This window comes from Apium graveolens, chromosome 6, assembly GCF_009905375.1.
Source record: "Apium graveolens cultivar Ventura chromosome 6, ASM990537v1, whole genome shotgun sequence".
Classification (NCBI taxonomy): domain Eukaryota; kingdom Viridiplantae; phylum Streptophyta; class Magnoliopsida; order Apiales; family Apiaceae; genus Apium; species Apium graveolens.
The window spans coordinates 193,583,740-193,609,561 of NC_133652.1; the positions used below are offsets into that span (position 1 = coordinate 193,583,740).

Genomic DNA, 25,822 nt, shown 5'->3' on the forward strand with positions numbered 1-25,822 from the left:
CACAACTAGGACAAGATGAAATATGTTATAGTGTGTGTTGTGTTTCTCTATATTAGACAATGGTTTATATACACAAAAAAATAATGCCCCCAACCAAATAATGAATCAATAAATTTATCAATACAGAAATTTCTAATTGATCTACTGTACTATTTCTATGCAAAATATTGCATACATTGCATTCGCATGTCTCTACGAGTCCTACAAATTTTTAATGTAAAAACTTTTAAGAGTTTGCATATCCTTCCCATCAGAGAGCAAGTATATGCCTCCATTGCTAAGAAAAAGCGAAACATTTGGTGGAATAGTTGCCATTTTGTATTCAGGATCGGAGGATATGTCTGATTATAATGCTTGTTGTTCTCTTCTACACTTCCGTATCATACATTGCAATTTTTCCTCCTCTAATCACTGCAATAAAACATAATGCTTGGTAAAAAAACAGACAGATATAACAATGTGAGCAATGAGTTCCGTTACCAAATATACCACATCCCCATATCCTGCTAAGTATGACATACAAAGCATGTTTGGTTTGGTTTGGTTTATTAGACTTAAACTTACTCTGAACTAGATGAATCATGTTCTCTGTGGATATTGACTAAGGCTCGTGTTGCAGAAAAATATATGTGACGGAGGAGTTCACACAACAATTATTGCCTATGCTAGAAATTGCAACAAACCAGTCAATATGGATGAATGTATGCTGTTCATTTCAAGGTGTTGTGAGCAAACTAGACAATCACATTAATCTTACCAATCAAAGAATCATCAAGTTGATGCAATTATTACTTGGATTCTAGCATAACACTTCAAGAAGTCCGACTACAGCTTCCCTAAAAAAATGCATGGTTCTTTTAAAAAAATAATGGTATTAAATATAAAAACTCAACTATATGTTGTTCTAATTATTACACTCTCACCACTCGGTTTAAATTCATTAAGACCCAGCCACTTTAATTCCTGTAACCAAAAAAAAAAGTTTGTGCTTAGTAGGAGAATCGTGAAAAATAAAACATAAAACGCAAACATGGAGGTTAGAGAAAAGATTACTAATTCTTACTTGTGCTAGAAATATATCAGCAGCACTTCTTGCAAGAAATGAAAACATTTGACCCATATAATCAATAGGACTAAGCAAAGAAGCTAAATGTAACATATTGAACATCTTGTCTTGGGAAAAGAAGAAAAAGAGATCAAGGTTCCCTAATTAAAAGTATCACCATATAAAAGGCATATCAGACCAAGACTCAACTAGATTTAATTAAAATACTATATATATAGAACACAAAAAGTTGAAAGAGAAGTGAATCGGCTGGGGTAAGTGATATATGTCCACGAATGTAATTAGTTCCCCTTGTGTTGCCTATCCAAACAACATATCCATTATCAGCCAAGATGAAGGCTAAGGACTCATTTAGATAATTCAACAGCCATGTCAGTCCATCCTGTCACAATATAATTACTTATATGTATTGATTTGTGTATCAAAAATATCAAAAAAAATTGGATTGCAAACTAATAAACATAGTATTTTCAGGAAGAAAAAACTCCGACAACAAGATATCAACCATGGGATTTCAGCAAGCACACTAATAACTCCAGTGAGCTGGGCGGCTTCTTCCGATGCCGTGCCTGGACCTTCTGGGTGTGAACAAGGTATAGCTGCTGTTGGGCGCCTGCAAAACAATACCGGATGGGGGTTTTGTCCCCGCGGCACCTCCGGTGTGACAATAACAGTCTGGTTGGGGAAGATAAAGATAGAGAGGACATAGGTGGCTGTGTGTGTATAAGCTGTGTATATGAGAGTGTGTAATGAAAAATGTTTCTAACCTGAGGGGATATGTATAGCCCAAAGGTAGGGTTTAGGGGCTGGTACCTCTAGATCAGGGTCGTTGGTTGCTGGAGGCGGAGGACGCCTGGCTTGGGTGGATTGCATACACGTGTTCAGGCGAGGACCATCTTCAGGGTGTCCCAACGGTACTCTGACCGGCGCCGTGTTTGTCTGATATGTTAGTTGTTGATAACTGTCATTATCACGTGCCCACGTACCCTTCCTTGGCGGGTTGTGGAGTGTGCATGTGCTTGCTGGGACCCTCCTCAGGGTGATCCTGATTCTGGGCTGGATCTGGTAGGCCGGTGATCCAGGTCATGGGCTGGACCCAGGTTAGGAGATGATCCAGGTCATGGGTTGGATCCTGGTTGACCCAGGTCCTGGGTTGGACCTGGGCCTAGGTCTCTCCACTTGATTGTACTGGGTGAGTGGGGTCTTGGTCCATTAATTGATCCTGTTATCCCTTAGATCCAGGTTGGGTCCTAGCTAGGTTGCTTATACCCTATCATTTGCTCCCCACTCCCTTATGTAGATTTTAGGATGAGGGAGCAGAGTAGTTTCATATTGTTGTTTTCTTTGGGAAAAATTTCTGCTTCTTTCTTGGCCCCAAATCTGGGTCTGTTGTAGTAAATACAAATCCGGATTAAGGTAGATGAAATTGGTTGCTTTGAAAAAATTCTTGCTATTTGTTGCCCCCCAATCCGGGTATGGTGTAGAGGAGACCGATCCGGATTATGGTAGATGAAAATGGTTGCTTAGAAAAAATTCTGCTCCTTATTGCTCCCAATCCGGAGTAGGTGTAAGGGATACCAATCCGGACTGAAGTAGTTGAAACTGGTTGCTTAGAAAAATTATGCCCCTTGCTACCCCCCAATCCAAATTAGGTGTAAGGGATACCAATCCAGATTGAAGTAGTTGAAACTGGTTGCTTAGAAAAATTCTGCTCCTTTGTTAGGTCCCGAATTATCGTAGAAGGGGGGTTGAATACGATAATCACTAAATTAAAAATTCTTTTGAATCATTAGCAGATATAGATTTAATGCTCGGTTAGTGATTTCGTGTTCTTGAGAAGAATAGTATTTGAAACGATAAAAATAAGGAACACAAGATATTCGGGGAAATATATATTCATATATAAATCCTCGAGGGGTGTTGCTACACTCCGGTAAATAAATTAACCGGCTACAATCTAAAAACAATAAAGTTCCTAGCTTCTACAAAGATATACAAATCAAATCCTATACAATGATCTAGCTTTTGTTTGTACTAGGATTTAATTACCGGGTAACGATTATAATGCCCTTATGAATATACAAGAATTAAATCGGGCATTATAACGTTACTCCGGTGAGAAGTTAAACGGATATACAAAAAACTTGATTTCTCTGTAAATCTTTGCTGCAATTTTCACTACTCTCTTGGGAGAGAAGATAAATAGAAATTAATCCAAATGAATGGCTCTGCTCTTCAGCTGCAAATTATGTAGACTTTATATCCAATAAAATTGTGTGGCTGAGGAGAGGCACTTCTGTGACGACCAGGTACTTTTCTGTGGCGACCAAGGTAATCACTTGCCTGCTTATTTTGTGTGGTGACTGAGAGATGCATTAGTAACTTAGTTTATTTTACAAGCTTTACTAACTTGCGACCATGGAACATAGTACTAATACAAATTATGTACTTAAACAAAACAAACGAGCTACTAATACAAATTATGTACTTAAATAAAACAAACCACCTCATGTGGCGACCTGTCACCCCTGGTTCTTTTCTCCCCTTTTTTTATTTCCTTTTTTTTTTCTTTTGTTTTCTTTTAATTTTGATTTCTTTTTCCTTTTTCTATTTTTTTTTTATTTTCTTTTTCTCTTTTCTCTTTTTTTGTTTCTTTTCTTTTTAATTGTAATTAAATTAATTTATAAAATAAACTTAAATATAACTTATATAAATAAATTAATTTAGATTTATAAAATAAACTTATTTTAAGTTTATAAGATAAATCATTTTAAGTTTATCAAATAAATTATATTAAAGTCCATTAAATAATTTATTTAATTTAACAATTAAATTTTGAGCTTCGCCAGTCCCCTGAGCTGTTTGGCTGAATACCCCGCGCACCTCTTCTCATACTTTAACAGATAAACATTCAATCCAAATACGTTCCTCAACTTAACAATTCTTCTATAAATAATACCCAGATTCCTTTCACGAGCTGTTGACGCCTAGTGCAACTGGTCTGGTTCACAGACGACTAACCCCGATTCAGGTCTTCGTATTATGACCTTGATTAAATTGTTAAGCTTGCAACAGCTTTATCGCTTCGAACACTGACTGTCAATAAACAATTGTACTTTCACTAGAATCCAATCTGGTACTCTAGACAACGTCTTCACTAACCTCTGTCTATACCATGTCTTCAATTCTTCAGATTTCTATGCTTCGAACACTATCTATCCTCAATCAATGCCAATACACTGAAATCTTCCGGTAGCACTTGTATACTGAATCTTCAACATTTCTGAAACCCTGAAAGTCTTTAACCTTTGTTCTTCACTGATGCATGATCATATTAATGAACTTCTTTCAGTGACCTGTAGACAGACTTCAGGCCTTCTTCTAATCTTCTAATTTTTTGTATTTGCCTTGTCTTTATTCTTCCTAATTTCTTGTGTAGACGTAGTATTATTAACCTGTCCTGTTCTAATGTTGTTATCGTGTTGAATTATCACGTAACTGTTCATACAGCTACGCAGTCTCACCAACAATCTCCCCCTATTTGATTGTTAAACCTAACAAACAAATTAAATAGAGAGGATAACTCAACTAACAACTAGAAAAAGTAATGTACCAGGACTTGTAAAATGCTACTGGTTTACTGGATCAAATACTGCATTTCCAGATTTCTTGAGTAACTGAAATGAAAGATGCTTGTTCCTCTAGCACTGAACTGATCTTCAAGTAGTTTCATCTTCATTTCCTTGGTTCTTCAAATCTCTGCCAGATAATACTTTTTAGTCTTGAAGTAATCATCATCAGCTTATTTTGTATAACCACATTTCCTGTTGAGAAGCACATATCTCGCTTGCTTCTCCCCTATGAGAATCAGCTGCTTCAAGGAGATCACTTTCGTTTACCACCTCTCCCACAGATAAAAACTAATGGTACTTCCCTTTTGAAAAATAGCTTATTCCCTTATGAAGAATAATGATGAACCAAATCACTTCTTCTGATCACTAGGAAATCACCTTATGTTTACCACCTCTCCCGTACAATAGGATCCGCAGTTACAAACAACAATGGTGTGATGTAGTGTACATGTGCTTAAATCTGAAATCTGAAAGCAATGGTAAGTGTTTTAAGGTGTTCCACGTCACAATTAACATATCATCGTGATAGTCACGGTGTTTGATTATTTGGAGAATAGGTTGTGTAGGTGATTACATGGTCTTTATTAGTGTGTTCTCTTATGACAATCTTGGTTAATTTCCTCATTCAAGCCCATTATATTATCATGATCTTTGTGTTTCGGAACAACAATGTTACATGATACTCGAATAATTAAAATAATTTAAACTTGCAATATACTGAAATACATACATGCAAGTCTCTATGATTTGTTCCTAACCACTCCTTAAACATAATAGGTATGTTATCTATTATAGGTTAGGATTTTACAAAATCATGTGAATATAATCAATTAATTAAGAAAAAGAGTAAAATAAAGATAATTTATTTTCAATTAGGATGAAATGATCAAAGAGTGGGAATATTATTTGTAGTCCTTTTCTAACACAATCTCTTATTTTAGGTATTTTATGCCATACTAACAACAAAAGTTATGTGCAACATTTTTTTATGATGTTGATTTACGCTTAGGTAGCATCCAATATTGCAAATGATTATTATATATATATATAGGCATATTTGTCACTGCTTCGTCTCATACATGTAACTTAAGTTCCCTAATATTCACCAATATAATATCAAGCCTTATCATACCCAATTTAATTTAAGTATATTAGTTGATCTGTTTGTCTATTTCTTTTTGTTATACCCAAAATTTGGCATTGGAGTGACTCGGGTCAGACGCGACACGCCTAGTTACCTAGGACGCGTTCATTTTAGTGGAAGTGTTTACCAAAGTGGTCCTTTGAAAAGGGAGATAGAAGGCGCGCCCATGATTGTAGGACGCGCCCACATTGTGGAATGTTTATTTGTGATAATTTTGTTGTAAGAAGATTTGTAAGCACCTATCTAGTGGAGGACGCATCCGGTAATGGTAGGCGCATCCATTGTGATGGAAGTATCTAGTAATGGTGGTTGGGGTACGCGTCCAGAGGTTTTGGACGCGTCCTGTCTCTATGGAATGTTGTGAGGAGTAGTTGAAAGAAATAATGCAGGCTTTATAAAGGTCAAGACGTGCCCAATAGCTTAGGACACGTCCTTTATGTGGCAGATGCATTCTCAAGAATGAATTCAGGACAAAGCATGCGTAGAAGGAGCAATGGAGGATTATTTTCACTAACGTATTTATTGCAGGTACTCTTTGAAGAATTCCCTCCTTGAGACGGTCAAGGAGGGGGATGTCCGTGAAAAGCTTGAAGGCCTCCAGGGGTATGCCTGATGATTGAAGGCCTCCTCCTGTATTCAACGGGTGTCCTCGTTGAGGATGCGGGGTTAACTTTGGTGTGTGCTTTGGAAACTCTGTTCTTGTATTCAACGGGTGTCCTCGTTGGAGAACTTTGGAGTCATCCTGCACTTTGCACCCAAGAGCTTGGGATCACCTGTCCTGCTATCTGGTGGGTTATCCTCATTCGGGGGACAGGGATGCGTCTGACACTTGGGGTGAACCGTGGCTACACCTACGTTCATAAATCAAGGGAGATAGATGTAGCGGAGTGTTATCCTTGCGCAGGGAGATGAACTATCCGTGAAGTCCTGCGATTACGGACGAGCCTTGGGCCTTCGCGGTTGGGCCTCATAGTTGGACATTCCTAAAGCTAGCGGAAGACGGATATTGGATGGGCTTCTACTGGACTTAGGAATAAGAAGTCAAAACCCATCAGACTTCTTGTTCTACGAGAACTACGCCAGGCTTGATCCCTATATAGAGCTGATAAGAGAGCCACCACTTACCCTGATCAATCTCAGCCTAAAACAACCACAATCAACCACACACCACTTAAGTTTTCGGCAAAGAACCACCGTCACAGATCTTAGTTCCGGCGAGAAACTTTAATCTTTGTTGTTACCGGATTCCTCCGTCAACAAATTGGCGCTAGAAGGAGGGGTTGCTAATTAAGGTCGTAATCTTAGGAGGAAAAGATGTCTTGCAATCGTGATGGAAGTTCTTATGATGGAAGTGACAGCAGGTCTGAAGGAGAAGGCGGGGGACGCTACACTCTCCATGAACGTTATGTTCCCAGAAATATGGCAGATCAACCAAGAGCTCCGGATGTAGGGGGACACCTCCAGTTCTCATTAGCAACGCTGATATCTTGGAGCAATTGTATCGCATGGGGGATACTCTTAACAGTTTTCACTCAAGACTGAACACGGTAGAGCGTCGAAGGACAAGGAGAGGTCATCGTTTCCCTCGTCACGGTCATGCCTTGGGGAAAGCCCCTGTAGTTGAAGGAGACACCCAGGGCAGCGGGAAAAACCCGTGAATCACTCCGCGGCGCTTGGAATATTCTGATGATGTAGAGCCTATTTTGGAGCTTGTTGATGAGGACACCGAAGGTAGGGAAAGGCCTCGCCTTGGTAACCAGGTTGTGCCACACCCACATAGGTCTGGGCATATGATGGACGAGCGTCATCGTGCGGAGAACACTCAAAGTCAAGATGAGAAGGAAGGGATCTTTCAGCCTTGAAAAGGAGGCTTGGCATAAGGTTGGAAGACGACGATTTGAGGATGTTGCTGGTAGAATGGCAAAAGGAAGGAAACGCCGGAGAAGCGAGGCCCCATGACACGACGCGTGTGCCCCCTGCATTTCAAAGGGATGACGGGGCGTGGCACCGCGAGCACGAGCGTGCCCCTCCGCGAGGAAGGCCCGGGAATTACTACCGGGGGTATCAGAGGAATGGACGAGGAAGAATGGGATATCAATACGGAAGAGCCCCTTACAATGGTAGGAGAGGTGGAGCACACTCCGCTAGAGAAGCCCCCGCCATTATTCCCGTAGCTTCCCACAGCGCTACTGGTAATGGGTCTGGGGCGCGTCCTCATGACTAGGACGGCGGACGAATTCATGTAAGAATGCAGAACAATGATGAAATTCCGCGACGCGGTCAAGAGGAACCTCGCGTGCGGGAAAATATTCAAAACCAAAATGGTAACATGCCACAGCCGCAGCCTCAGGGCGAGGGGCGGCAAGATCCTCCGCCACACCCGGGGGGTACTCGAGGGGAATTTCAGCAAGTCACAGAGCAACCCCAACAGCCTAATGTTCAAACCATTCCTGGGGTAGGGACGTTTAATGTGAACGACCTCAAGAGGTTGCTCAACCATCTTGAGGGAGGAAGAGTAACGGCGACTGCGCAAGCTCCTTCGCCTTTTACTGCTGTCGTGAGGGAGGCGTAATTACCCGCAGGATACAGGAACACAACCAATGACTTGCGTTTTCATGGGAACTCTGATCCTGTGGAATTCCTGGGGCGTTTTAACATTGAAATGGACGTATATCAAGTACCTGATTTGGCTCGATACCGTCTCCTGGCAGCCACTTTTAGAGAAGGCGCTCAGCAGTGGTTCCAAAAATTTGGTCCAGGTGTGATCGCATCCTGGGAACAGATGAAAACTTTGTTTTTGACACAATTCCAAGCCGCGGTGAAGTACACGCCACCTGTTACTACGCTGGCTAATGTGAAACACAAGGAAGGAGAAAGTTTGACTTCATATTTCAAGAGGTTTAATGCAGAATCCACTTTGGTGAGGGGTGCAACTGATGAGACGCTGAAAATACTGCTTATAGCTGGGTTGCGTGTGGGGACGGATTTCTGGAAGCACCTGCAAGGGAAGGACCCGGTGTCACTAGCTGATGTGCTTGTACAGGCGGAGTCGTTCAAAGCAATCGAGCAGTCGCTTGCAGAAACAAAAAAGAATGACAATACCTATAACTCCAAGGGGCGATCCAAGAGAAGGGACAGATCCTTGAGCCCAGATTATCGGCGAAATGCCAGAAGCCCTAACAGGGTGAACACTGTGAGCTCGCGGAGAGAATGGAGCCCACCGTCGAACTACGAGATAAGGGTCAACAATTATACACCACTGGCGGCGTCCATTGATCATATCTTTGAGGTAAATAAGGATAGAGGAATCTTTAAGAAGCCCGACCGTCTAACTTCATGGCAGAGCAGAGACAAAAAGAAGTATTGTGACTATCATGAGTCTACTGGCCATGACACCCATGAGTGTCGTCACCTGCGGGATGAGATTGAGGAATTGATCAAGGCTGGATACCTAGGAGAATGGATTGACAAGGTGAAGCGACGCAGGGGACTTGATGACAAGGGTAAGGATGAAAGACAGCCCCCGCGGGCGGAGGATGTTGAAAAAATAGCAGAGGTCAAGTTTCAGAGAGCTGGCAGTATCAGGGCAATTTTTGGAGGACACCCTTTCGTTGGTGATAGTAATCGAGCACTGGAGAGAAATGCGAGAGAAGCGCGACATCCACCACTCACCAACATCCACAGCTTGGAAGATAGACCCCCGAAGGTCTTTAAGGGAGAGTCCGCTGATATTACATTCAAGGAAAAAGAATCTAGGTGGGTGCATCATCCTCACAACGATGCGCTGGTGATTACCATGCTTATTGGGGCAATGAACGTACATCGAGTCTTCTTGGATAATGGGAGTTCTACAAACATCTTGTACTACAGCACCTACAAAAAGCTGGGTTTCCCAGATAGCGACATGTATTTCGAAGATGCGCATGTCTATGGCTTTACTGGGGAGGCAGTGAGAGTTATGGGTTCGGTCAGGCTTCCTGTCACGCACGGGGAAGGAGCTTTGTCGGTTACTCAAATGATAGATTTCAAGGTGCTAGATCAGGATTCCGCGCATAATGTGCTGGTCGGCAGACCTTGGTTGCGAGCGTTCAGGGTGATAACCTCGATACACCACTTGATGATAAAGTTCCCAACGCCAAATGAAGTTGGCAGTCTGAGAGGGTCACAGTTGGAGTCACGCGACTGCTATCACAAGGCTGTTAAAGAATTCCGTAGAAGAAGGTATGAAGGGAAAGGTCTCCCATTTAAGGATGTAGAGGATATTCATACAAAACCAAGTGGAGAGGTCCATGCCCACTATTTCGTTGAAGCCCCCAAAAAGGAAGAAACCTATGTCTCTGGGAACTCTTTTTTGTCACGGGGACGTGTTTCGAAGATCCGTAACGTGGAAGAAGTGGTGGTGAACCATACAGAGGCGATCATACAGAAAGAAGTTAACGGGGAAAACTTGGAAGGAAGAAGTGAGATTTTGCAAGGTCTCGGGAATAACTTCAAGGTGGATTCTCCTCGAAAGAAGGACGCACCCTTGAATGAAATTGAGGTTGATGCTCCTCCAAACGAGGACACGCCCTCAGATACAAAAGTGGAAGTCGAAGACCCCCGAGACTTAGATTTCGATTTGGATCCCAGGATCCCTATGCCCGCCGAAAAGACGGGACCGGCCGAAGACACAATATCTATTCCAGTTGATAAAAATGACCCGAACAAGGTTTTGAAAGTGGGATCCCAGTTGGATGATGAAATGAGAGGAAGTCTTACCCGCTTTCTAATTGTAAATCTTGATGTCTTCGCATGGAGTCATTCAGATATGATAGGAATCGACCCAGAAGTAATGTGTCACCGTTTGAATGTCCTCCCGAATTGTAAGGGCATACGTCAGAAATGCCGCCCAGTAAGTGGAGAAAGGGCAATAGCATTAAAAGAAGAAGTAGACCGGTTGTTGGAGGTAGGGCTAATCAAAGAATCATTCTACCCCGAATGGCTTGCAAATCCGGTACTGGTGAAGAAACCGAATGGGAAGTGGAGGACATGTGTGGATTTCACAGATCTCAATAAGGCCTGTCCAAAGGACAGCTTCCCGCTGCCAAGAATCGATCAGTTGGTTGACGCGACGGCGGGGCATGCGTTGCTGAGTTTTATGGATGCATACTCCGGTTATAATCAAATTCCGATGTATGGCCCCGATCAAGAACATACATCCTTCATTACTGACAGGGGGTTATACTGTTACATAGGAATGCCGTTTGGTTTGATTAATGCTGGCGCAACCTACCAGCGGTTGGTAAACATGATGTTCAAGGATCAAATCGGGAGAACTATGGAAGTGTATATGGATGATATGCTGGTAAAGTCCGAGGTGACGAGTGACCACATCAAGCACCTGATGGAGATGTTTAACATTCTAAGGAGGTTTTGTATGAAATTAAATCCGCAAAAATGTGTGTTCGGCGTGGAGTCGGGCAAGTTTCTCGGGTTCATTGTCAACCACAGGGGAATTGAGGCCAACCCCGTAAATATCAAGGCATTGATGGATATGAAATCACCCACCAATGTGAAACAGGTACAGAGTTTGACTGGGAGAATCGCCGCGTTAAATCGATTTGTTTCCAAGTCGTCCGATAGATACAAGAAATTCTTCAAGGTGGTTAAATTAGCGGGGAAAGACTTTGTATGGACGTCAGAATACGAAGAGGCTTTTAAAAGAATCAAGGAATAGCTGGGAAACCCTCCCATGTTATCAAAGCCGTTGGATGGGGAATCTCTAATACGGTACCTCACAGTGTCTCAATATTCGATCAATGCAGTTCTGGTAAGAGAGGAAGATGGGCAGCAATCACCAGTGTACTACGTGAGCAAGCAGTTACACGACGCTGAAACTCGCTACACAAGCATGGAAAAACTGGTTTACGCCCTGATTCTTGCATCAAGAAAATTGCGGCCATATTTTCAGGCCCATAGAGTTGAAGTTCGTACAGCGTACCCGCTGCGACAGGTCCTGCATAAACCAGAGTCATCAGGCAGAATGCTGAAATGGGCTGTGGAGTTGGGACAGTTTGATTTGGAATATGTGCCCCGAACAGTGATAAAAGGGCAAGCCTTAGCCGATTTCTTGTTGGAATTTGATTATGAAATTGATGATAAAGCTTTGGTAATGCTACATCCACCTCATGCTGAGGAGTCTTTGGAGGAGTTTCCACATCCTTGGTGGATTTTGCATGTGGATGGGGCGGTTAACAATGGAGGAGCAGGTGCGGGTATAGTACTTGTGTCTCTGGAAGGCCACCATTTGATGAACGCAATTCATTTCAAATTTTATGCAACCAATAATGATGCGGAGTATGAAGCGCTGATTAATGGCCTAAAAATCGCTTTGAAAATGGGGGTGCGAAACTTAATTGCAAGAAGTGACTCAGAGTTGGGAGTGAATCAGGTGAACGGGGGATTTCAAGCGCGAGGCCCGCGTACAGAATTATACTTGAGATGTACACAGCGCCTGATTAGAATGTTCAAAGACGTTAGATTGGAATGTGTTCCGCGGGAGAAGAACAGTAATGTGGATGCTCTGGCAAAAATGGGGTCGCAACAAGAGGCTGTGTTGTTAGGATCCATCCCTCTTGAAATCCAGGAGATTCCTAGTATCCCAGAGATAGAAACTATGCAAGTGGATGAGGCTCCCAAGGAAACATGGATGATGCCCATTCTAGCTTACATTCGCAAGGGAATACTCCCCGAGGATAAGTTTAAGGCTCGCCGACTCCGCTATCAGGCTGCAAGATATGTGATATACGACGAAGTCCTATACAAGAGAGGGTTCCACCAACCTCTGCTTAGATGTGTTAAAGAAGAAGAAGGAAATTACATCCTAAGAGAAGTACATGAAGGAATCTGTGGCAATCACTCGGGGGGTAGCTCGTTGGCAATGAAAGTTTTGCGCCAGGGATATTATTGGCCCACAATGAAAGAAGATGCTACAAATTTTGTTAAGGCATGTGATCGCTGCCAGCGCTTTGCAAACTACTCATCTATGCCGGCGACACTCTTGACGCCTATGGCAAGCCCGTGGCCGTTCGCCATGTGGGGAATTGATCTTATCGGAGAATTGCCGAAAGCTAAAGGAGACGTCAAGTATGTAGTGGTTGCGGTCGATTACTTTATTAAATGGGTGGAAGCTATGCCACTGGCTACTATCACCGCAAAGAAAATTAGGGATTTTGTTTTCAACTCCATCGTATGTAGGTTTGGAATCCCTTACAAGCTTGTCTCCGACAATGGAAAGCAGTTTGATAGCAAGGAGTTGCGACAACTATGTGAGGAGTTGAAAATCAAGAAGGAGTTTGCAGCGGTCTATCATCCTCAAAGTAATGGACAGACAGAAGCTATTAACAAAATAATAAAGCATACCCTCAAAACCAAACTGGAGGAACGCAAAGGGAATTGGCCTGAAGAACTCCCGAAGGTGATGTGGTCATACAACACTACGCCACGATCTACTACGGCAGAAATGTCGTTTATGCTGACTTACGACTACGAAGCTATGGTCCCTGTGGAAGTTGGATCAGGATCACTTCGCAGAGATTGTTACAGGAAAGAAGATGCTGAGGTTAATCAAAGGCTTCATTTAGATCTCTTAGAGGAGACGAGGGAAAATTCTCAGCTAAGGCTAGCGGCGTATCAGCAACGTGCCGCAAGGTATTATAACAAGAAGGTAAAAGGACAATTGCTGAAGGTGGGAGATTTGGTACTTAGGAAAGTGATGCCCAATACAAAGAACCCCCAACATGGAGTGTTTGGAGCTAATTGGGAAGGACCGTACAGAATAAAGTCCATCCTGTGGAAGGGGACTTATCACATTGAAGATATGGAAGGGAAGCTGGTTCCGCGAGCTTGGAATGTGGAACATCTCCGAAAGTATTACCAGTAAGGCGCGACTTTGGCCCCTTACGTACCTCTTTTATTATTTTGGGTTATGCCCGGATTATAGGCTAGAATTAAATAAATTCCTCCTAGCCTAGGGGGTAGTGCATGTACTACTTACCTTGGAACTAGTTGAAGGGTCATTTTTCAGAATTTATCTCCCCATAGAGCATTGTAGCCATGGGACTGGTGCACTTTTGACACCAGAGCACATTATAAATAAAATCTTTGAAATTTTTTCAAAAAGTTATTTGCTTTGATTACTTGGTTGTATGATGCGTCCTAACTATAGGACGCGTCCTGATTGATGGTTTTATGCGAATGTTAACTGAATTAATGGTTGTCAAAAGGATCAATAAAACTCAAGTCAAAGTGGAACTAGGAAGTGTACTATTTCCAAGGACGCGCCCAAGTTGTCTTGGTTGATGCTCTTTGGAATGAATGTTACTGTAACTTTGGCAAAACATGATTCAAAAGGAAAAGTCCTTGTTTAGAACGCGCCCTACCTGAAGGAGGATGAGTTTTGGATCAAAGGTGAGGCGTGTCAAGACCATAAGACGCACCCAATTATGCCTTGTGCCTTGATTAAATACGCAGGAATAACATGGTGCCATGCTCATATGCTTTTGCAAAGAAAAATATTCATTAAAGAACTAAAAGACGCGTCCAGTCAAGGAGGACGCGCCCAAGACGGTTATTTGCTTGACTTGTGATAGTCAAAATAAGACGCGTCCCTGTGAATGGCAAAATAGAATGTTTAAGTAAAAATATGCATGGATAAGGCAAAGAGGTTTTTATAAAAAGTGCAGGCGAATGAAGTTCAAAAATAGATACTACAATTTGCAAGGCTTCAAGAGGCCCGCACCCTTAAAATAGTTCAAGTACATAAAAGATAAAGGACGCGCCCTAAGCAGGAGGCGCGTCCTGTGGCTTGTCTTGGTCTTCCGCAGGGGGAGGCTGAGTCTGAAGTGGAGCAGGATCAGGCGACGCGTCCTCTTCCTCTAAGCCCAGAAAAATCCTTTTGTTCTTGATGGAGTTTGCGGCCCTGACCCTGAAATCATTTACCCATATCTGGGTATCTGCATCAAACTTTGAAAATGTATACTCTGGGTCGTTGGCAATGAACCCAGAGCACCATTCTTCAAACCCAGCCTGGAAGCCGTGTTGGTAAACTAGCTTCTTCTTCTCTGTCCATCCATGCAGCCTATCATTATTTAGGGTGTCAAGCTCCAGCTGCATAGTGGAATTCAGCGCAATGACACTGTCCATTTGCTTCTCTATTGAGGAGACATTGCCTTCCAACACAGCTTTTTCCGTCTCTAGACGCGTCCTCTCCCCCTCCAGGCGTTTGATCTCAGCATCTTTCTCTTGGACAAGCAGGGTAATGTATCTCTCCAGGGATTTAACTTTGTCTTCGGCCTGGCTCTTTGCAGTGTCGGTAGCAGCAAGACGCGCCCTAAGCCTTACAGCCATATTAGCGCTTTGCCTAGCGTGCAAGTGGAGCTCAGCTGCAGCCCTCACCATGGCCTCCTCTGTTTGTTGTTATGTTCTGAAGGTCCAACCTCTAACTTCATCTTCTGTAAAATCCCCAACTGAGGACGCGCCCAAATATCGAAGCACAAAGGATTGATCATCTGGCACTACCTTTTGGCATTTGGAAGGCACGTCCTCCACCCTTTCGGGAATGTCTAGCACAGTGGTGTCAATTATCTTGGGTGGAGGAGAAGGAGTTGCAACAGGAGGGGGGGTTTTTGCCTTTGGATCAACCTTTGTAGGGGCCTATTTTTTGGCCCTTAGCTTTTTAGAGGCCCCAATTGCGAATCCTTTGGGAAGACAGGCCATATCTGCGATATAAACATGAAAAGGTATTAGTTAAGTACAAGACAGATATAGACGAATGCAAAAATGTATAAGTGAGTGTGAGAATGACACGTCCTAAAGAAGTGACGCGTCTTACCTAAGACGCTTTTTGTAATAAAGAGACGCGCCCGGGGGGTAGGGCGCGTCCAAGGTGATAGCGCATATGTAAAGTAACGTTTATAAATCAGGCTAAAACTAAAGGAAAAAGGTGAGCATAAATATGACTCGTCCTAAAGCCGTGATGCGTCTTACGTATAATAATTTCTTACCTTGCTCTAAATCCACCTTTTTGTTAACGTCTGGATGAATAATTTCTGTGGCTTGGAGCCCTTTGGATTTTTCGGAAGCGGTGAAGATGGGTTTCCCATTATGGAAATCTCAAAATTTGCAGAGAGAACCCACCCGTGGGGACAAAGCTCCTATTTTCTTCAAATTCTCTTCGGTAATCATGTCCTTGAGGTTGAAATGTTTCTCAGCATACTGTAAAACCTTCTCTGCTCTCTTCTTCTTCTTTCCTGTTAGCTCTTTCTGAGTTCTTTTGTTTAGAGAAGGGAGAATAGGTTACAACAAGGAAAGAGAGAAGGTTATAAAAGAGAAGGCGCGCCCTGACAGAGAGGACGCGCCCAAAAACTTGAACTTGGTTCCAAGTTGAAGCTAACGCGCGTCCTTTTGACATTATAAATGTAGAAAAATGGCTCCTTCCAGTCCCGTTCATGGCTGATTTTACCTTCATTAAATCCTTTGTTGTTCAACCATTTATTGACAACCAGGAAGTGGTACCCGGGAATTGATTTCTTGATGCTGTAGAAGAAGCTAAATTCTTTCATCGAGGGCGCGCCCAATCTCAGGTTATGGTACATAATGAACAGAGCCCAGGCTAGCTTGTATGAATTTGGTGATAGTTGCACTGGATCCACGTCATACCATTTCAAAATTTTCTTAATGTATGGATGTAAGGGCGCGCCCACACCGAAGGAAATTAACTTTGGAGTAAGCACCATTCTTGGAATTCTTTGGTTCCCAATGTTGAAGATGTGCGGCCTCATGGTTTGAAGAGGGCACGCCCAGATGCCCTCCATGTCATAGTATTTCATATGCCATTGGATTTCCCAGTCAGTCACAGTCGAGTCAAGGGCGACACATGCTAGCTTACCTTCTTTCTTCCTTCTAGCATTTTTCTCTGCCCCAGTTAGGGCGCCAAGCCCGGCCCAGTCACAATCCACTTCAACATCTGAAGGTTCCCAATGTTCCAGGGGAGAGTCAGATTTCTGAGGGGATACAGGATATATCTCGGGGTCAGGAACCCTCCTTTCAAATTCACTTACGCTGAGAGGTGACGCGTCCTGAGAAGGAGCCGCGCCTTGGGAAGCTGACGCGTCCTGAGAGTAGGACGCGTCCTCGTCTGAAACAGTTGTCCCTCGGGGCTTTTGGCCTGTAGTAGGAACAATCTCATCGTCCGTCCAATCTTCGATGGCGGCCCTTATATGGAGAACTGGAGTTCTTTGCCTTTTAACTCCCTTCTTTTTCATTCTAGAACTTATGGGGACATGATCTATGGAATCAGAGCTGGAATCAGACATTATAGAGCCTCTTGATTTAAGGGAACCAAAGACGCGTCTTTCTGCTATAAGGAAGGAAATCGTTCTGTGAATTTCGGGAAAGTCGGGTTTGAAAGAGATTAGGTGCGGGGAATGGATTCCAAGGCGTTTGTTGAGGACTTTAAACGGGTGAAATGGTGAGGAAGAAGACGCGTCCTTCAGCTGCAAAAGAATGAATAAATATTAGAGGACGCGTCCATATATATAAAAAAAAGAAGGGAAGGAAAGAGAAAAGGGAGGATACTGGAAATATGGAAGGACGCGTCCTAGAAATCTACCGCAAGGGGTGTACTATAAAGATGCGTCCTAGGATGCCTCTGGCCCTATGTTACACTTACCTGGAGCAGCTTAAACGTGTCTTAAATAATAGGATATAAGACGCGCCCTGATGGGAGGACGCGTCAGTTATGGTTGCAACGTAATGGAATCTTAATCGATTACAATCAATTTTGGGCAAAATTCTCTAAAAAAACTAGAAACATGTGACTACAAGATTGAAGAAGCAAAGTATGATACAATTATAGATATATACGCATATACATACAAGGAGAATTAAGAACAGTGCATGGAAACTCGAAGCATATGAACGGGTTTTTGCTCATTAAACCCGATTTACTCAATCAAATAAGGAAGTAAAAGAAGATTTATGTACCTTGTGAGTTGGCGGTTGGATTGAGCTAAAGAAATAGGGAAATGGCTGGATAGATCGCCGGATTTTGGACCTCGAAACTCCTGCTTAAAAGGACGGCAATGGCAGTTGTGTGAGAGAGAAAGAAGGATGGTGATGGTGATATGGTGTGACTGGGCTATTTATAGAAGGATGATAACGTGGATGATAGCTGTGTGCCACGGGAATAAGGTAAAAGCAAGACGCGTCCTGCGGTTATGACGCGTCCAATTGTTTTGGATCAAATTTTGTTACTCAGATTCAAGGATAAAAATTCCAGTTTTGTTGTTAACTGCAAATGGAATTTGGGGGTAGTTGTTATACCCAAAATTTGGCATTGGAGTGACTCGGGTCAGATGCGAGTTGATTAGAGTCAAACTTGGCGCTGCAAAAGAAGCGACGCGCCTAGTTACCTAGGACGCGTTCATTTTAGTGGAAGTGTTTACCAAAGTGGTCCTTTGAAAAGGGAGATAGAAGGCGCGCCCATGATTGTAGGACGCGCCCACATTGTAGAATGTTTATTTGAGATAATTTTATTGTAAGAAGATTTGTAAGCACCAATCTAGTGGAGGGCGCGTCCGGTAATGGTAGGCGCGTCCATTGTGATGGAAGTATCTAGCAATGGTGGTTGGGGTACGCGTCCAGAGGTTTTGGACGCGTCCTGTCTCTATGTAATGTTGTGAGGAGTAGTTGAAAGAAATAATACAGACTTTATAAAGGTCAAGACGCGCCCAATAGCTTAGGATGCGTCCTTTATGTGGCAGATGCATTCTCAAGGATGAATTCAGGACAAAGCATGCGTGGAAGGAGCAATGGAGGATTATTTTCACTAGCGTATTTGTTGCAGGTACTCTTTGAAGAATTCCCTCCTTGAGACGGTCAAGGAGGGGGATGTCCGTGAAAAGCTTGAAGGGCTCAGGGGTATGCCTGATGATTGAAGGCCTCCTCCTGTATTCAACGGGTGTCCTTGTTGGGGATGCGGGATTAACTTTGGTGTGTGATTTGGGAACTCTGTTCTTGTATTCAACAGGTGTCCTCGTTGGAGAACTTTGGAGTCATCCTGCACTTTGCACCCAAGAGCTTGGGATCACATGTCCTGCTATCTGGTGGATTATCCTCATTCGGGGGATAGGGATGCGTCTGACACTTGGGGTGAACCGTGGCTATACCTGCGTTCGTAAATCAAGGGAGATAGTTGTAGCGGAGTGTTATCCTTGCGCAGGGAGATGCACTATCCGTGAAGTCCTGCGATTACGGACGAGCCTTGGGCCTTCGCGGTTGGGCCTCATAGTTGGACATTCCTAAAGCTAGCGGAAGACGGATATTGGATGGGCTTCTACTGGACTTAGGAATAAGAAGTCAAAACTCATCAGACTTCTTGTTCTACGAGAACTACGTCAGGCTTGATCCCTATATAAAGGGTACATAGGCACATTGAGAAGGTAAGAAGTTGAGAGCTGATAAGAGAGCCACCACTTACTCTGATCAATCTCAGCTTAAAACAACCACAATCAACCACACACCGCTTAAGTTTTCGGCAAAGAACCACCGTCACAGATCTTAGTTCCGGCGAGAAACCTTAATCTTTGTTGTTACCAGATTTCTCCGTCAACACTTTTATTATTATAGCTCCGACAAACTTTTGTAGCATTTTACTTGGTCTTCCATTATTGTACAAATATACTCATACTGAGCTATGCACATATAACTGAAAATGTGTTTCCACCCAAATTTACTTTTGTCATCCTCTCTTCCTCGATATATATACATATATTTATCACATAAAAAATCCCAAGTCTTTCTTTGAATAATTTTTTAGATCCAAATTTCCTACTGATAGCCCATAACAATTCAGGCCCAAGTGAAGAGGCCCAGGGCCCAAAATACAAGATTCCAGGACACGTGGCAGCATCACCATCGTCCAGGTTTCCGAGATCCAGAACATTCCTACGGTCCAGATCTAGCAGTACTCTGACAGATTCAGCGTTGACCTTGAGGAGCCCAGGACACGTGGCAACATCGCCACCGTCCAGGTATCCGGGACCCAAGACGTTCCTACGGTCCGGATATGATAGTACTCTGATGCATCCCAGGCGTCCAGATTCCCTACAGTCAAAAAGGCCAACCTATGGTCCAGATGAAAAGGGACAGACCCCTAAACCCTAGTAGGAGGCCTATAAAAGGTAGAACAGAAGGAAGGTTACAATCTTACATACTCTCTCTCTCACCTATACTTACATGCACACACGTACTCCTCACAAATATATTCGCATAATCCTCTCTTTGCCCTTCTTCTCCTTAAAAACCCTTTCTCATTCTCACGCCGGAGGTGCCGCGGGGACGCTACCCCCCTCCAGTTCTGTTTTGTAGGTTCCCACCCTACAACTACACTGCGCACCGCTGCCTTTGCAGCCCCAAGGAGTTTGAGTCCGGGCCCAGCAAGGAAAGAGCCCCGGGGTGATCTGGGATTATCATTGGCGCTAGAAGGAGGGGGCGAACCTCCGACCAGTGGTGCTCATATCCGCAACCCCACCTCCCAGAAACTTAAAACGCCATCTCCCAGTAAGAACGCTAATACCCATCTCTTAGATCCGTTTCTATAAGTTTTATTATTGTAAATTCATACCACTTTTAAATGACCATGACTACGAGAAAAAGCAAAGCAGCAGTGTCCGCCTCTTTCCTTCCGCCTCCTCCCCAACTCAGGGATGGAGACATGGAAGACCTGGACGAAGGGTTCCCCATAACCCAGACTCCCTCTCAAAATCTCCAACCAGGAGACCAGAGAATAGTTATTGAAAAAGCTGCCCACAAACACATAGGGGTCACCACAAATCCGCGGGGAAGCATGACCCCGGAACATATACAGGCAGCTATGGACTTGTGGAAGGAAAAGCAGAACGCCGAACCTGAGACCCGCCCAGGGGATCAGCGAGAGCGGTCCGGGGAACGGTCCGGAGAATCTCGGGGATCCGTCTTCGACCGGATTGCGAAGAATTTAAAAAAGCCACCAGAGGATGCCAGAGATGAAATAAGAAGAGCTGCCCTCCGTGACAGAATCCGGAAAGAAGAAGAGGCTAAAGCCCAGGAATCTATAGAAAGGAGAGTCCGGGAGGAGGAGGCCAAGCTAAAGAGAAAGGCCCACCGGATTCATGTTTCCTCGGACTTAGAGCCAGAGAAGGAGTCCAAGCAAGAACAAATGGCCCGGGCCCTTCGAGACCTTAAAAGGAAAGTGGAGGGCGACATGGAAGTAGGGGCAGCAGCAACGCCGTTCACAAAGAATCTGGAATCCACCCCCAGGGAGTCAGGGCTGAAGCACTTCAATTTTGACTCTTTTGATGGACTAGCCGACCCCGAGGAGCATCTGAACTATTTTGAGCAAATATCTAATATTTACGATTACACCGACCTAACCAGATACCGATTCTTCGCATCAACATTGAAGGGGGGGTGCTCAGAAATGGTTCAGCCGCATTCCGTCCCGGAGTGTAGACTCCTGGAAAGACTTCCGTGAGATATTTTTGAAAAGATTCAGGGCCAACCGGATGAACGAGTTGCAGATGTGTCATCTAGAAACAATCCAACAAAGAAGCAAGGAGTCCCTCCCGGAATTCATCAAAAGATTCCAGGAAGCAGTTAACCAACTCTCCAACTTAGAAGAAAAGGAGGCAGTGAACATTTTTCGAAGAAACTTACACCCGATATCTTGTGAAGGCTATGTTAAAGACCTGATTCATAGATAGCCCCAGAGCCTAGCGTCAGCATACGGTTTGGCATCAAAGTTCATAAAGGAAAATGATTTCCTCAAATCAATGAAGATGAATAGAAAAATGCATGACGATGATGAGTCTCCGGAGCGACGCTCGTCGTCCCGGAGAGACAAAAGATACAAGCTTGACAGGCAAGCCAACTACATTCAGCAGTCCCGGGGAACCCCACCCCGGGACACGTACCCCAAATCAAGAAAGAACGAAAGGAAACCAAAGGCCAAGAAGGAACCCAAGTTGGAACCAGAGTGGACACCCCTCAACAGGCCCCGGGCCGACATTTTGCGTGAAGTCAAGGGCAAACCGTTTTATTATCCACCAAAACCCTTGCTGGCACCTCCTGAAAACAGGGCCCGGGACAAGCATTGTGGCTATCACGAAGATCATGGCCATACCACTGAAAACTGTTTCTCCCTCAAGATGTTCATAGAAGACCAAATCAAGAAAGGAAACATGAACCAGTATCTTCAAAGGGGTTCGAATGACAAAGACAGAGCCCCGGGAAGAGGCAAAAATGTGGTGAATGTCGTTTTCGGGGGCACAGCCTCTCCACCGCGGAGCCCGGATCGGGAGAATGATGTGATGATGATCCAAACTCTGGAGGACAAGCCGATTTGCTTCTCTTATTCTGATTACGAGGGCCTCGATCCGGATCACAACTTGGCATTAGTGGTGACCCTTGACGTCGCAAACAACGAGGTAAAAAGAATTTTAGTTGATAATGGTTCATCTGCTAATATCGTATTCGAGCACACACTTAATAGGATGGAGCTCGGACACCTCTGAATTGATCCCTGTCTTGAAGACCCTTTGTACGGATTCAGGAACACCATGATTCCAATCCGGGGTATCATCTATCTTCCCATCATCTTTGGAACCGCACCCCGACATGTCTCCCATATGATGAAATTCTATGTGATAAGCGCAACCTCCTCATACAACATGATCCTTGGTAGGCCCACTATCACCAAGCTCAGGGCGGTCCCCTCAATTATTCACTTAAAACTCAAGTTCCCCACCCCAGGAGGCACTGGAGAACTGAAAGGAGACAGGGAAATGGCTGGTAAATGCTATGGTCAAGCACTCGTCATGGCAGAAATGGAACCGGAAAACCGGAAGAAAATAATGTCCCTACCCAAGGGACAAAGCAGAAAGAAACATCGAGAACACCTTAGTAAAAGGGCCCGTTTGGATGTGAACATGATCGAAGACTCCGGATACAGCGTAACCAACGCTGATGCCCGGATTTAAAAGTTTGTAGAGAGCAAGGAGAAGACGAAGGTAGAACCTGCCCAACAGACAATCGAGGTAGATTTGGAACCCGGAAACCCCACCCGAAAAATCAAAATCGGAAAAGGCCTGGAAACCACATTCCAAAAGGAGCTCATCGATCTACTAAAAGAATACGCTAACGTATTCGCCTGGTCCCCGGAAGACATGCCGGGAATCGATGAATCCGTGGCCATGCACAGTCTGGATGTAGACCCAAAGCAAAAACCAATCAAACAAAAGCGAAGGAACTTCACCCCGGAGAGACAACAGGCAATCGACCAAGAAGTCAAAAAGTTGTTAGAGGCAGACATAATCTGTGAAATTAAGTATCCGGATTGGCTAGCAAACGTTGTGCTGGTCAAGAGACCCAATGGCAAATGGCGAATGTGCGTGGATTATACAAACCTCAATTCAGCGTGTCCTAAAGACTCTTACCCCCTACCCAACATTGACCAGCTGATAGACGCGACTTCGGGCCATGTCATGTTAAGTTTTATGGATGCCTTCTCGGGGTACAACCAGGTCAAGATGAATCCGGCAGACATCTCGAAGACGATATTCATCACACACCGGGTTGTCTACGCTTTTGTCATGATGCCGTTTGGGTTAATCAACGCTGGAGCAACATACCAAAAAATGATGAACACCATCTTCAAAGAGCAGCTGGGCAGGAACATAGAATCTTATGTTGATGATATGATCGCTAAGTCGGTCACAATCTCATAGCACATCCAGGACCTTAGGGAGTGTTTCGACAACTTGAGGAAGTACAACATGAAGTTGAACCCGGAGAAATGCGCGTTCGGGGTCCCTTCCGGGAAGTTTTTGGGTTTTCTGGTCAGTGATAGAGGAATAAAAGCCAACCCGGAGAAGATCAAAGCTATAATGGAAATGACAGTTCCCCGAACTCAAAAAGACATCCAAAAGCTCTCAGGATGCCTAGAAGCACTTCAGAGATTTATCCCAAAGCTGGCAGAGAAATGCCTACCGTTCTTCGAGCTGTTAAAAGGAGCCCAAAACAAAAAGCTAATCGAATGGACCCCGGACTATCAAACAACATTTGAGGAAGTAAAGCGACATCTGATGAACCCGCCTATTTTATCAAAAGCAAAGCCCGGGGAGCCCCTTTATCTCTACATCGCAGCCGGGGAAATAGCGGTATCCTCCGCACTCATCCGGGAGGAAAATGGGACGCAGACCCCGGTGTACTGTACAAGCCAAGTCCTGAAAGATGCTGAAACCCGGTACCCAAACTTGGAAAAATTCGCACTGGTCCTCGTGCACTCGAGCAGAAAGCTAAGACTATACTTCCAAGGCCGGGAAATCAGGGTAATCACTAATCAACCACTTCGCAAAATCATCCACAAGCCGGACGCCTCCGGGAGGTTAGTCAATTGGGCAATCGAGTTGAGCCAGTTCAATATCAAATTTATCCCGAGGACAACCATAAAAGCCCAGGCGTTGGCCGAGTTCGTCATGGAATGCACTTTTCCAGAAATCTCCGAGACGCCTGAAACCAGATCCAAAGGAGAAAAAGAGTCTAACAACCGGGATCCTTGGACATTACATGTTGATGGCTCAGCTACAGCCGAAAGGTCCGGACCCGGCCTGATCCTCTCCAGCCCGGATGGATTCGCAATCCAGCAAGCTATTACCTTCGCCTTCAAAGCAACAAACAACCAGGCTGAATATGAAGCCCTACTCTCCGGACTCCGGTTAGCTAAATCCCTAGGAGTAAGGAATTTAATAATTTACAGTGATTCTCAGATTGTGGTAAGGCAAACCAATGGTGAATATATCGCAAAAGACCCTAAATTGGCCCGATATCAAGAAATGGTTAAAGCAATCCTGGAAACCATCCCGGACTCAACCATCTTGCAGATAAACAGAGAAGAAAATGCGAAAGCAGACGAGCTGTCCAAGCTCATCCAGAATACCTCAGATTTAAGCAGCTCGGTTTACTTCGAGGAGCTCGGAGCCCCCAGCACCGATCGACACGAAGTGTTATGTGTTAGTAGCCTGGAGAACTGGATGACACCTTACATAGCCTACCTCAAGGACGGTACCCTTCCGGAAGATCAGAACAAAGCCCGGTACCTCAAGTATAAGGCTGCACGCTTCTTTTTAGAAGACAATCAGTTATACCGGAGAACCTTCTCTGCACCAACTCTGAAGTGCGTTGATCCGGAGGAAGCGGATTACTGTCTCCGGGAGGTTCATGAGGGGATCTGCGGGGATCACCTAGCCGCTAAAGCTCTAGCCTACAAGGTCATCAGACAAGGCTATTATTGGCCAACAATCCACGCTGATTCAGTCGCCTATGTCAAGAAATGCAGCAAGTGCCAGAAGTTCAGCAACGTACCGAAACAAGGTTCAAGCCACCCCGGGTCCGTTCTCTCCCCGATCCCATTTTATGTCTGGGGAATTGACATCATGGGCCCTTTCCCTCGGGCAAAAGGGGATCTTCTTTATGTTCTGGTAGCAATAGATTATATGACTAAGTGGGCGGAGGCCAAGGCTATGAGAACCATTAATCAGCAAGACTACATCAAGTTTGTGGACATGATCGTAATGAGGTTCGGGATCCCGATGGTTTTAATCTCGGATAACGGCCCACAGTTTGTGGGTTCGGATTTTGAAACCTACCTCAAAGAGCTCGGGATTAGACACAAAAAAGCATCCGTTGCCCATCCACAAGGGAATGGACAAGTTGAGGTCACAAATAGAACTATACTCCGAGGCTTGGAAAAGAGACTGGAAGACTCTAAAAAGAGCTGGCCAGATGAACTCCCGAAGGTTCTATGGTCATACAAAACTACCTCCCGGACAAGAACCGGAGAGACTCCATTCAAGCTTGCCTACGATACCGAAGCCCGGTTACCGGTAGAGATCGGGTCCCCTT

The 25,822-nt window shown here is 44.3% G+C and overlaps 2 protein-coding genes across 2 annotated transcripts; both read left to right on the top strand.

Annotated features, from left to right (window-relative positions):
• The first annotated feature begins 11,573 nt into the window (after positions 1-11,573).
• On the top strand, positions 11,574-14,405 carry LOC141665652 (uncharacterized). Its single transcript, XM_074471639.1, has 4 exons — positions 11,574-12,439; positions 12,752-13,070; positions 13,299-13,531; positions 14,354-14,405. The coding sequence occupies exons 1-4, from the start codon at positions 11,574-11,576 to the stop codon at positions 14,403-14,405; spliced, it is 1,470 nt and encodes a 489-aa protein (XP_074327740.1).
• Positions 14,406-21,711: 7,306 nt separating this feature from the next.
• Positions 21,712-22,434, top strand: LOC141665653 (uncharacterized). Its single transcript, XM_074471641.1, has one exon. It carries the CDS (start codon positions 21,712-21,714, stop codon positions 22,432-22,434), a length of 723 nt encoding a protein of 240 aa, XP_074327742.1.
• Positions 22,435-25,822: the final 3,388 nt, after the last annotated feature.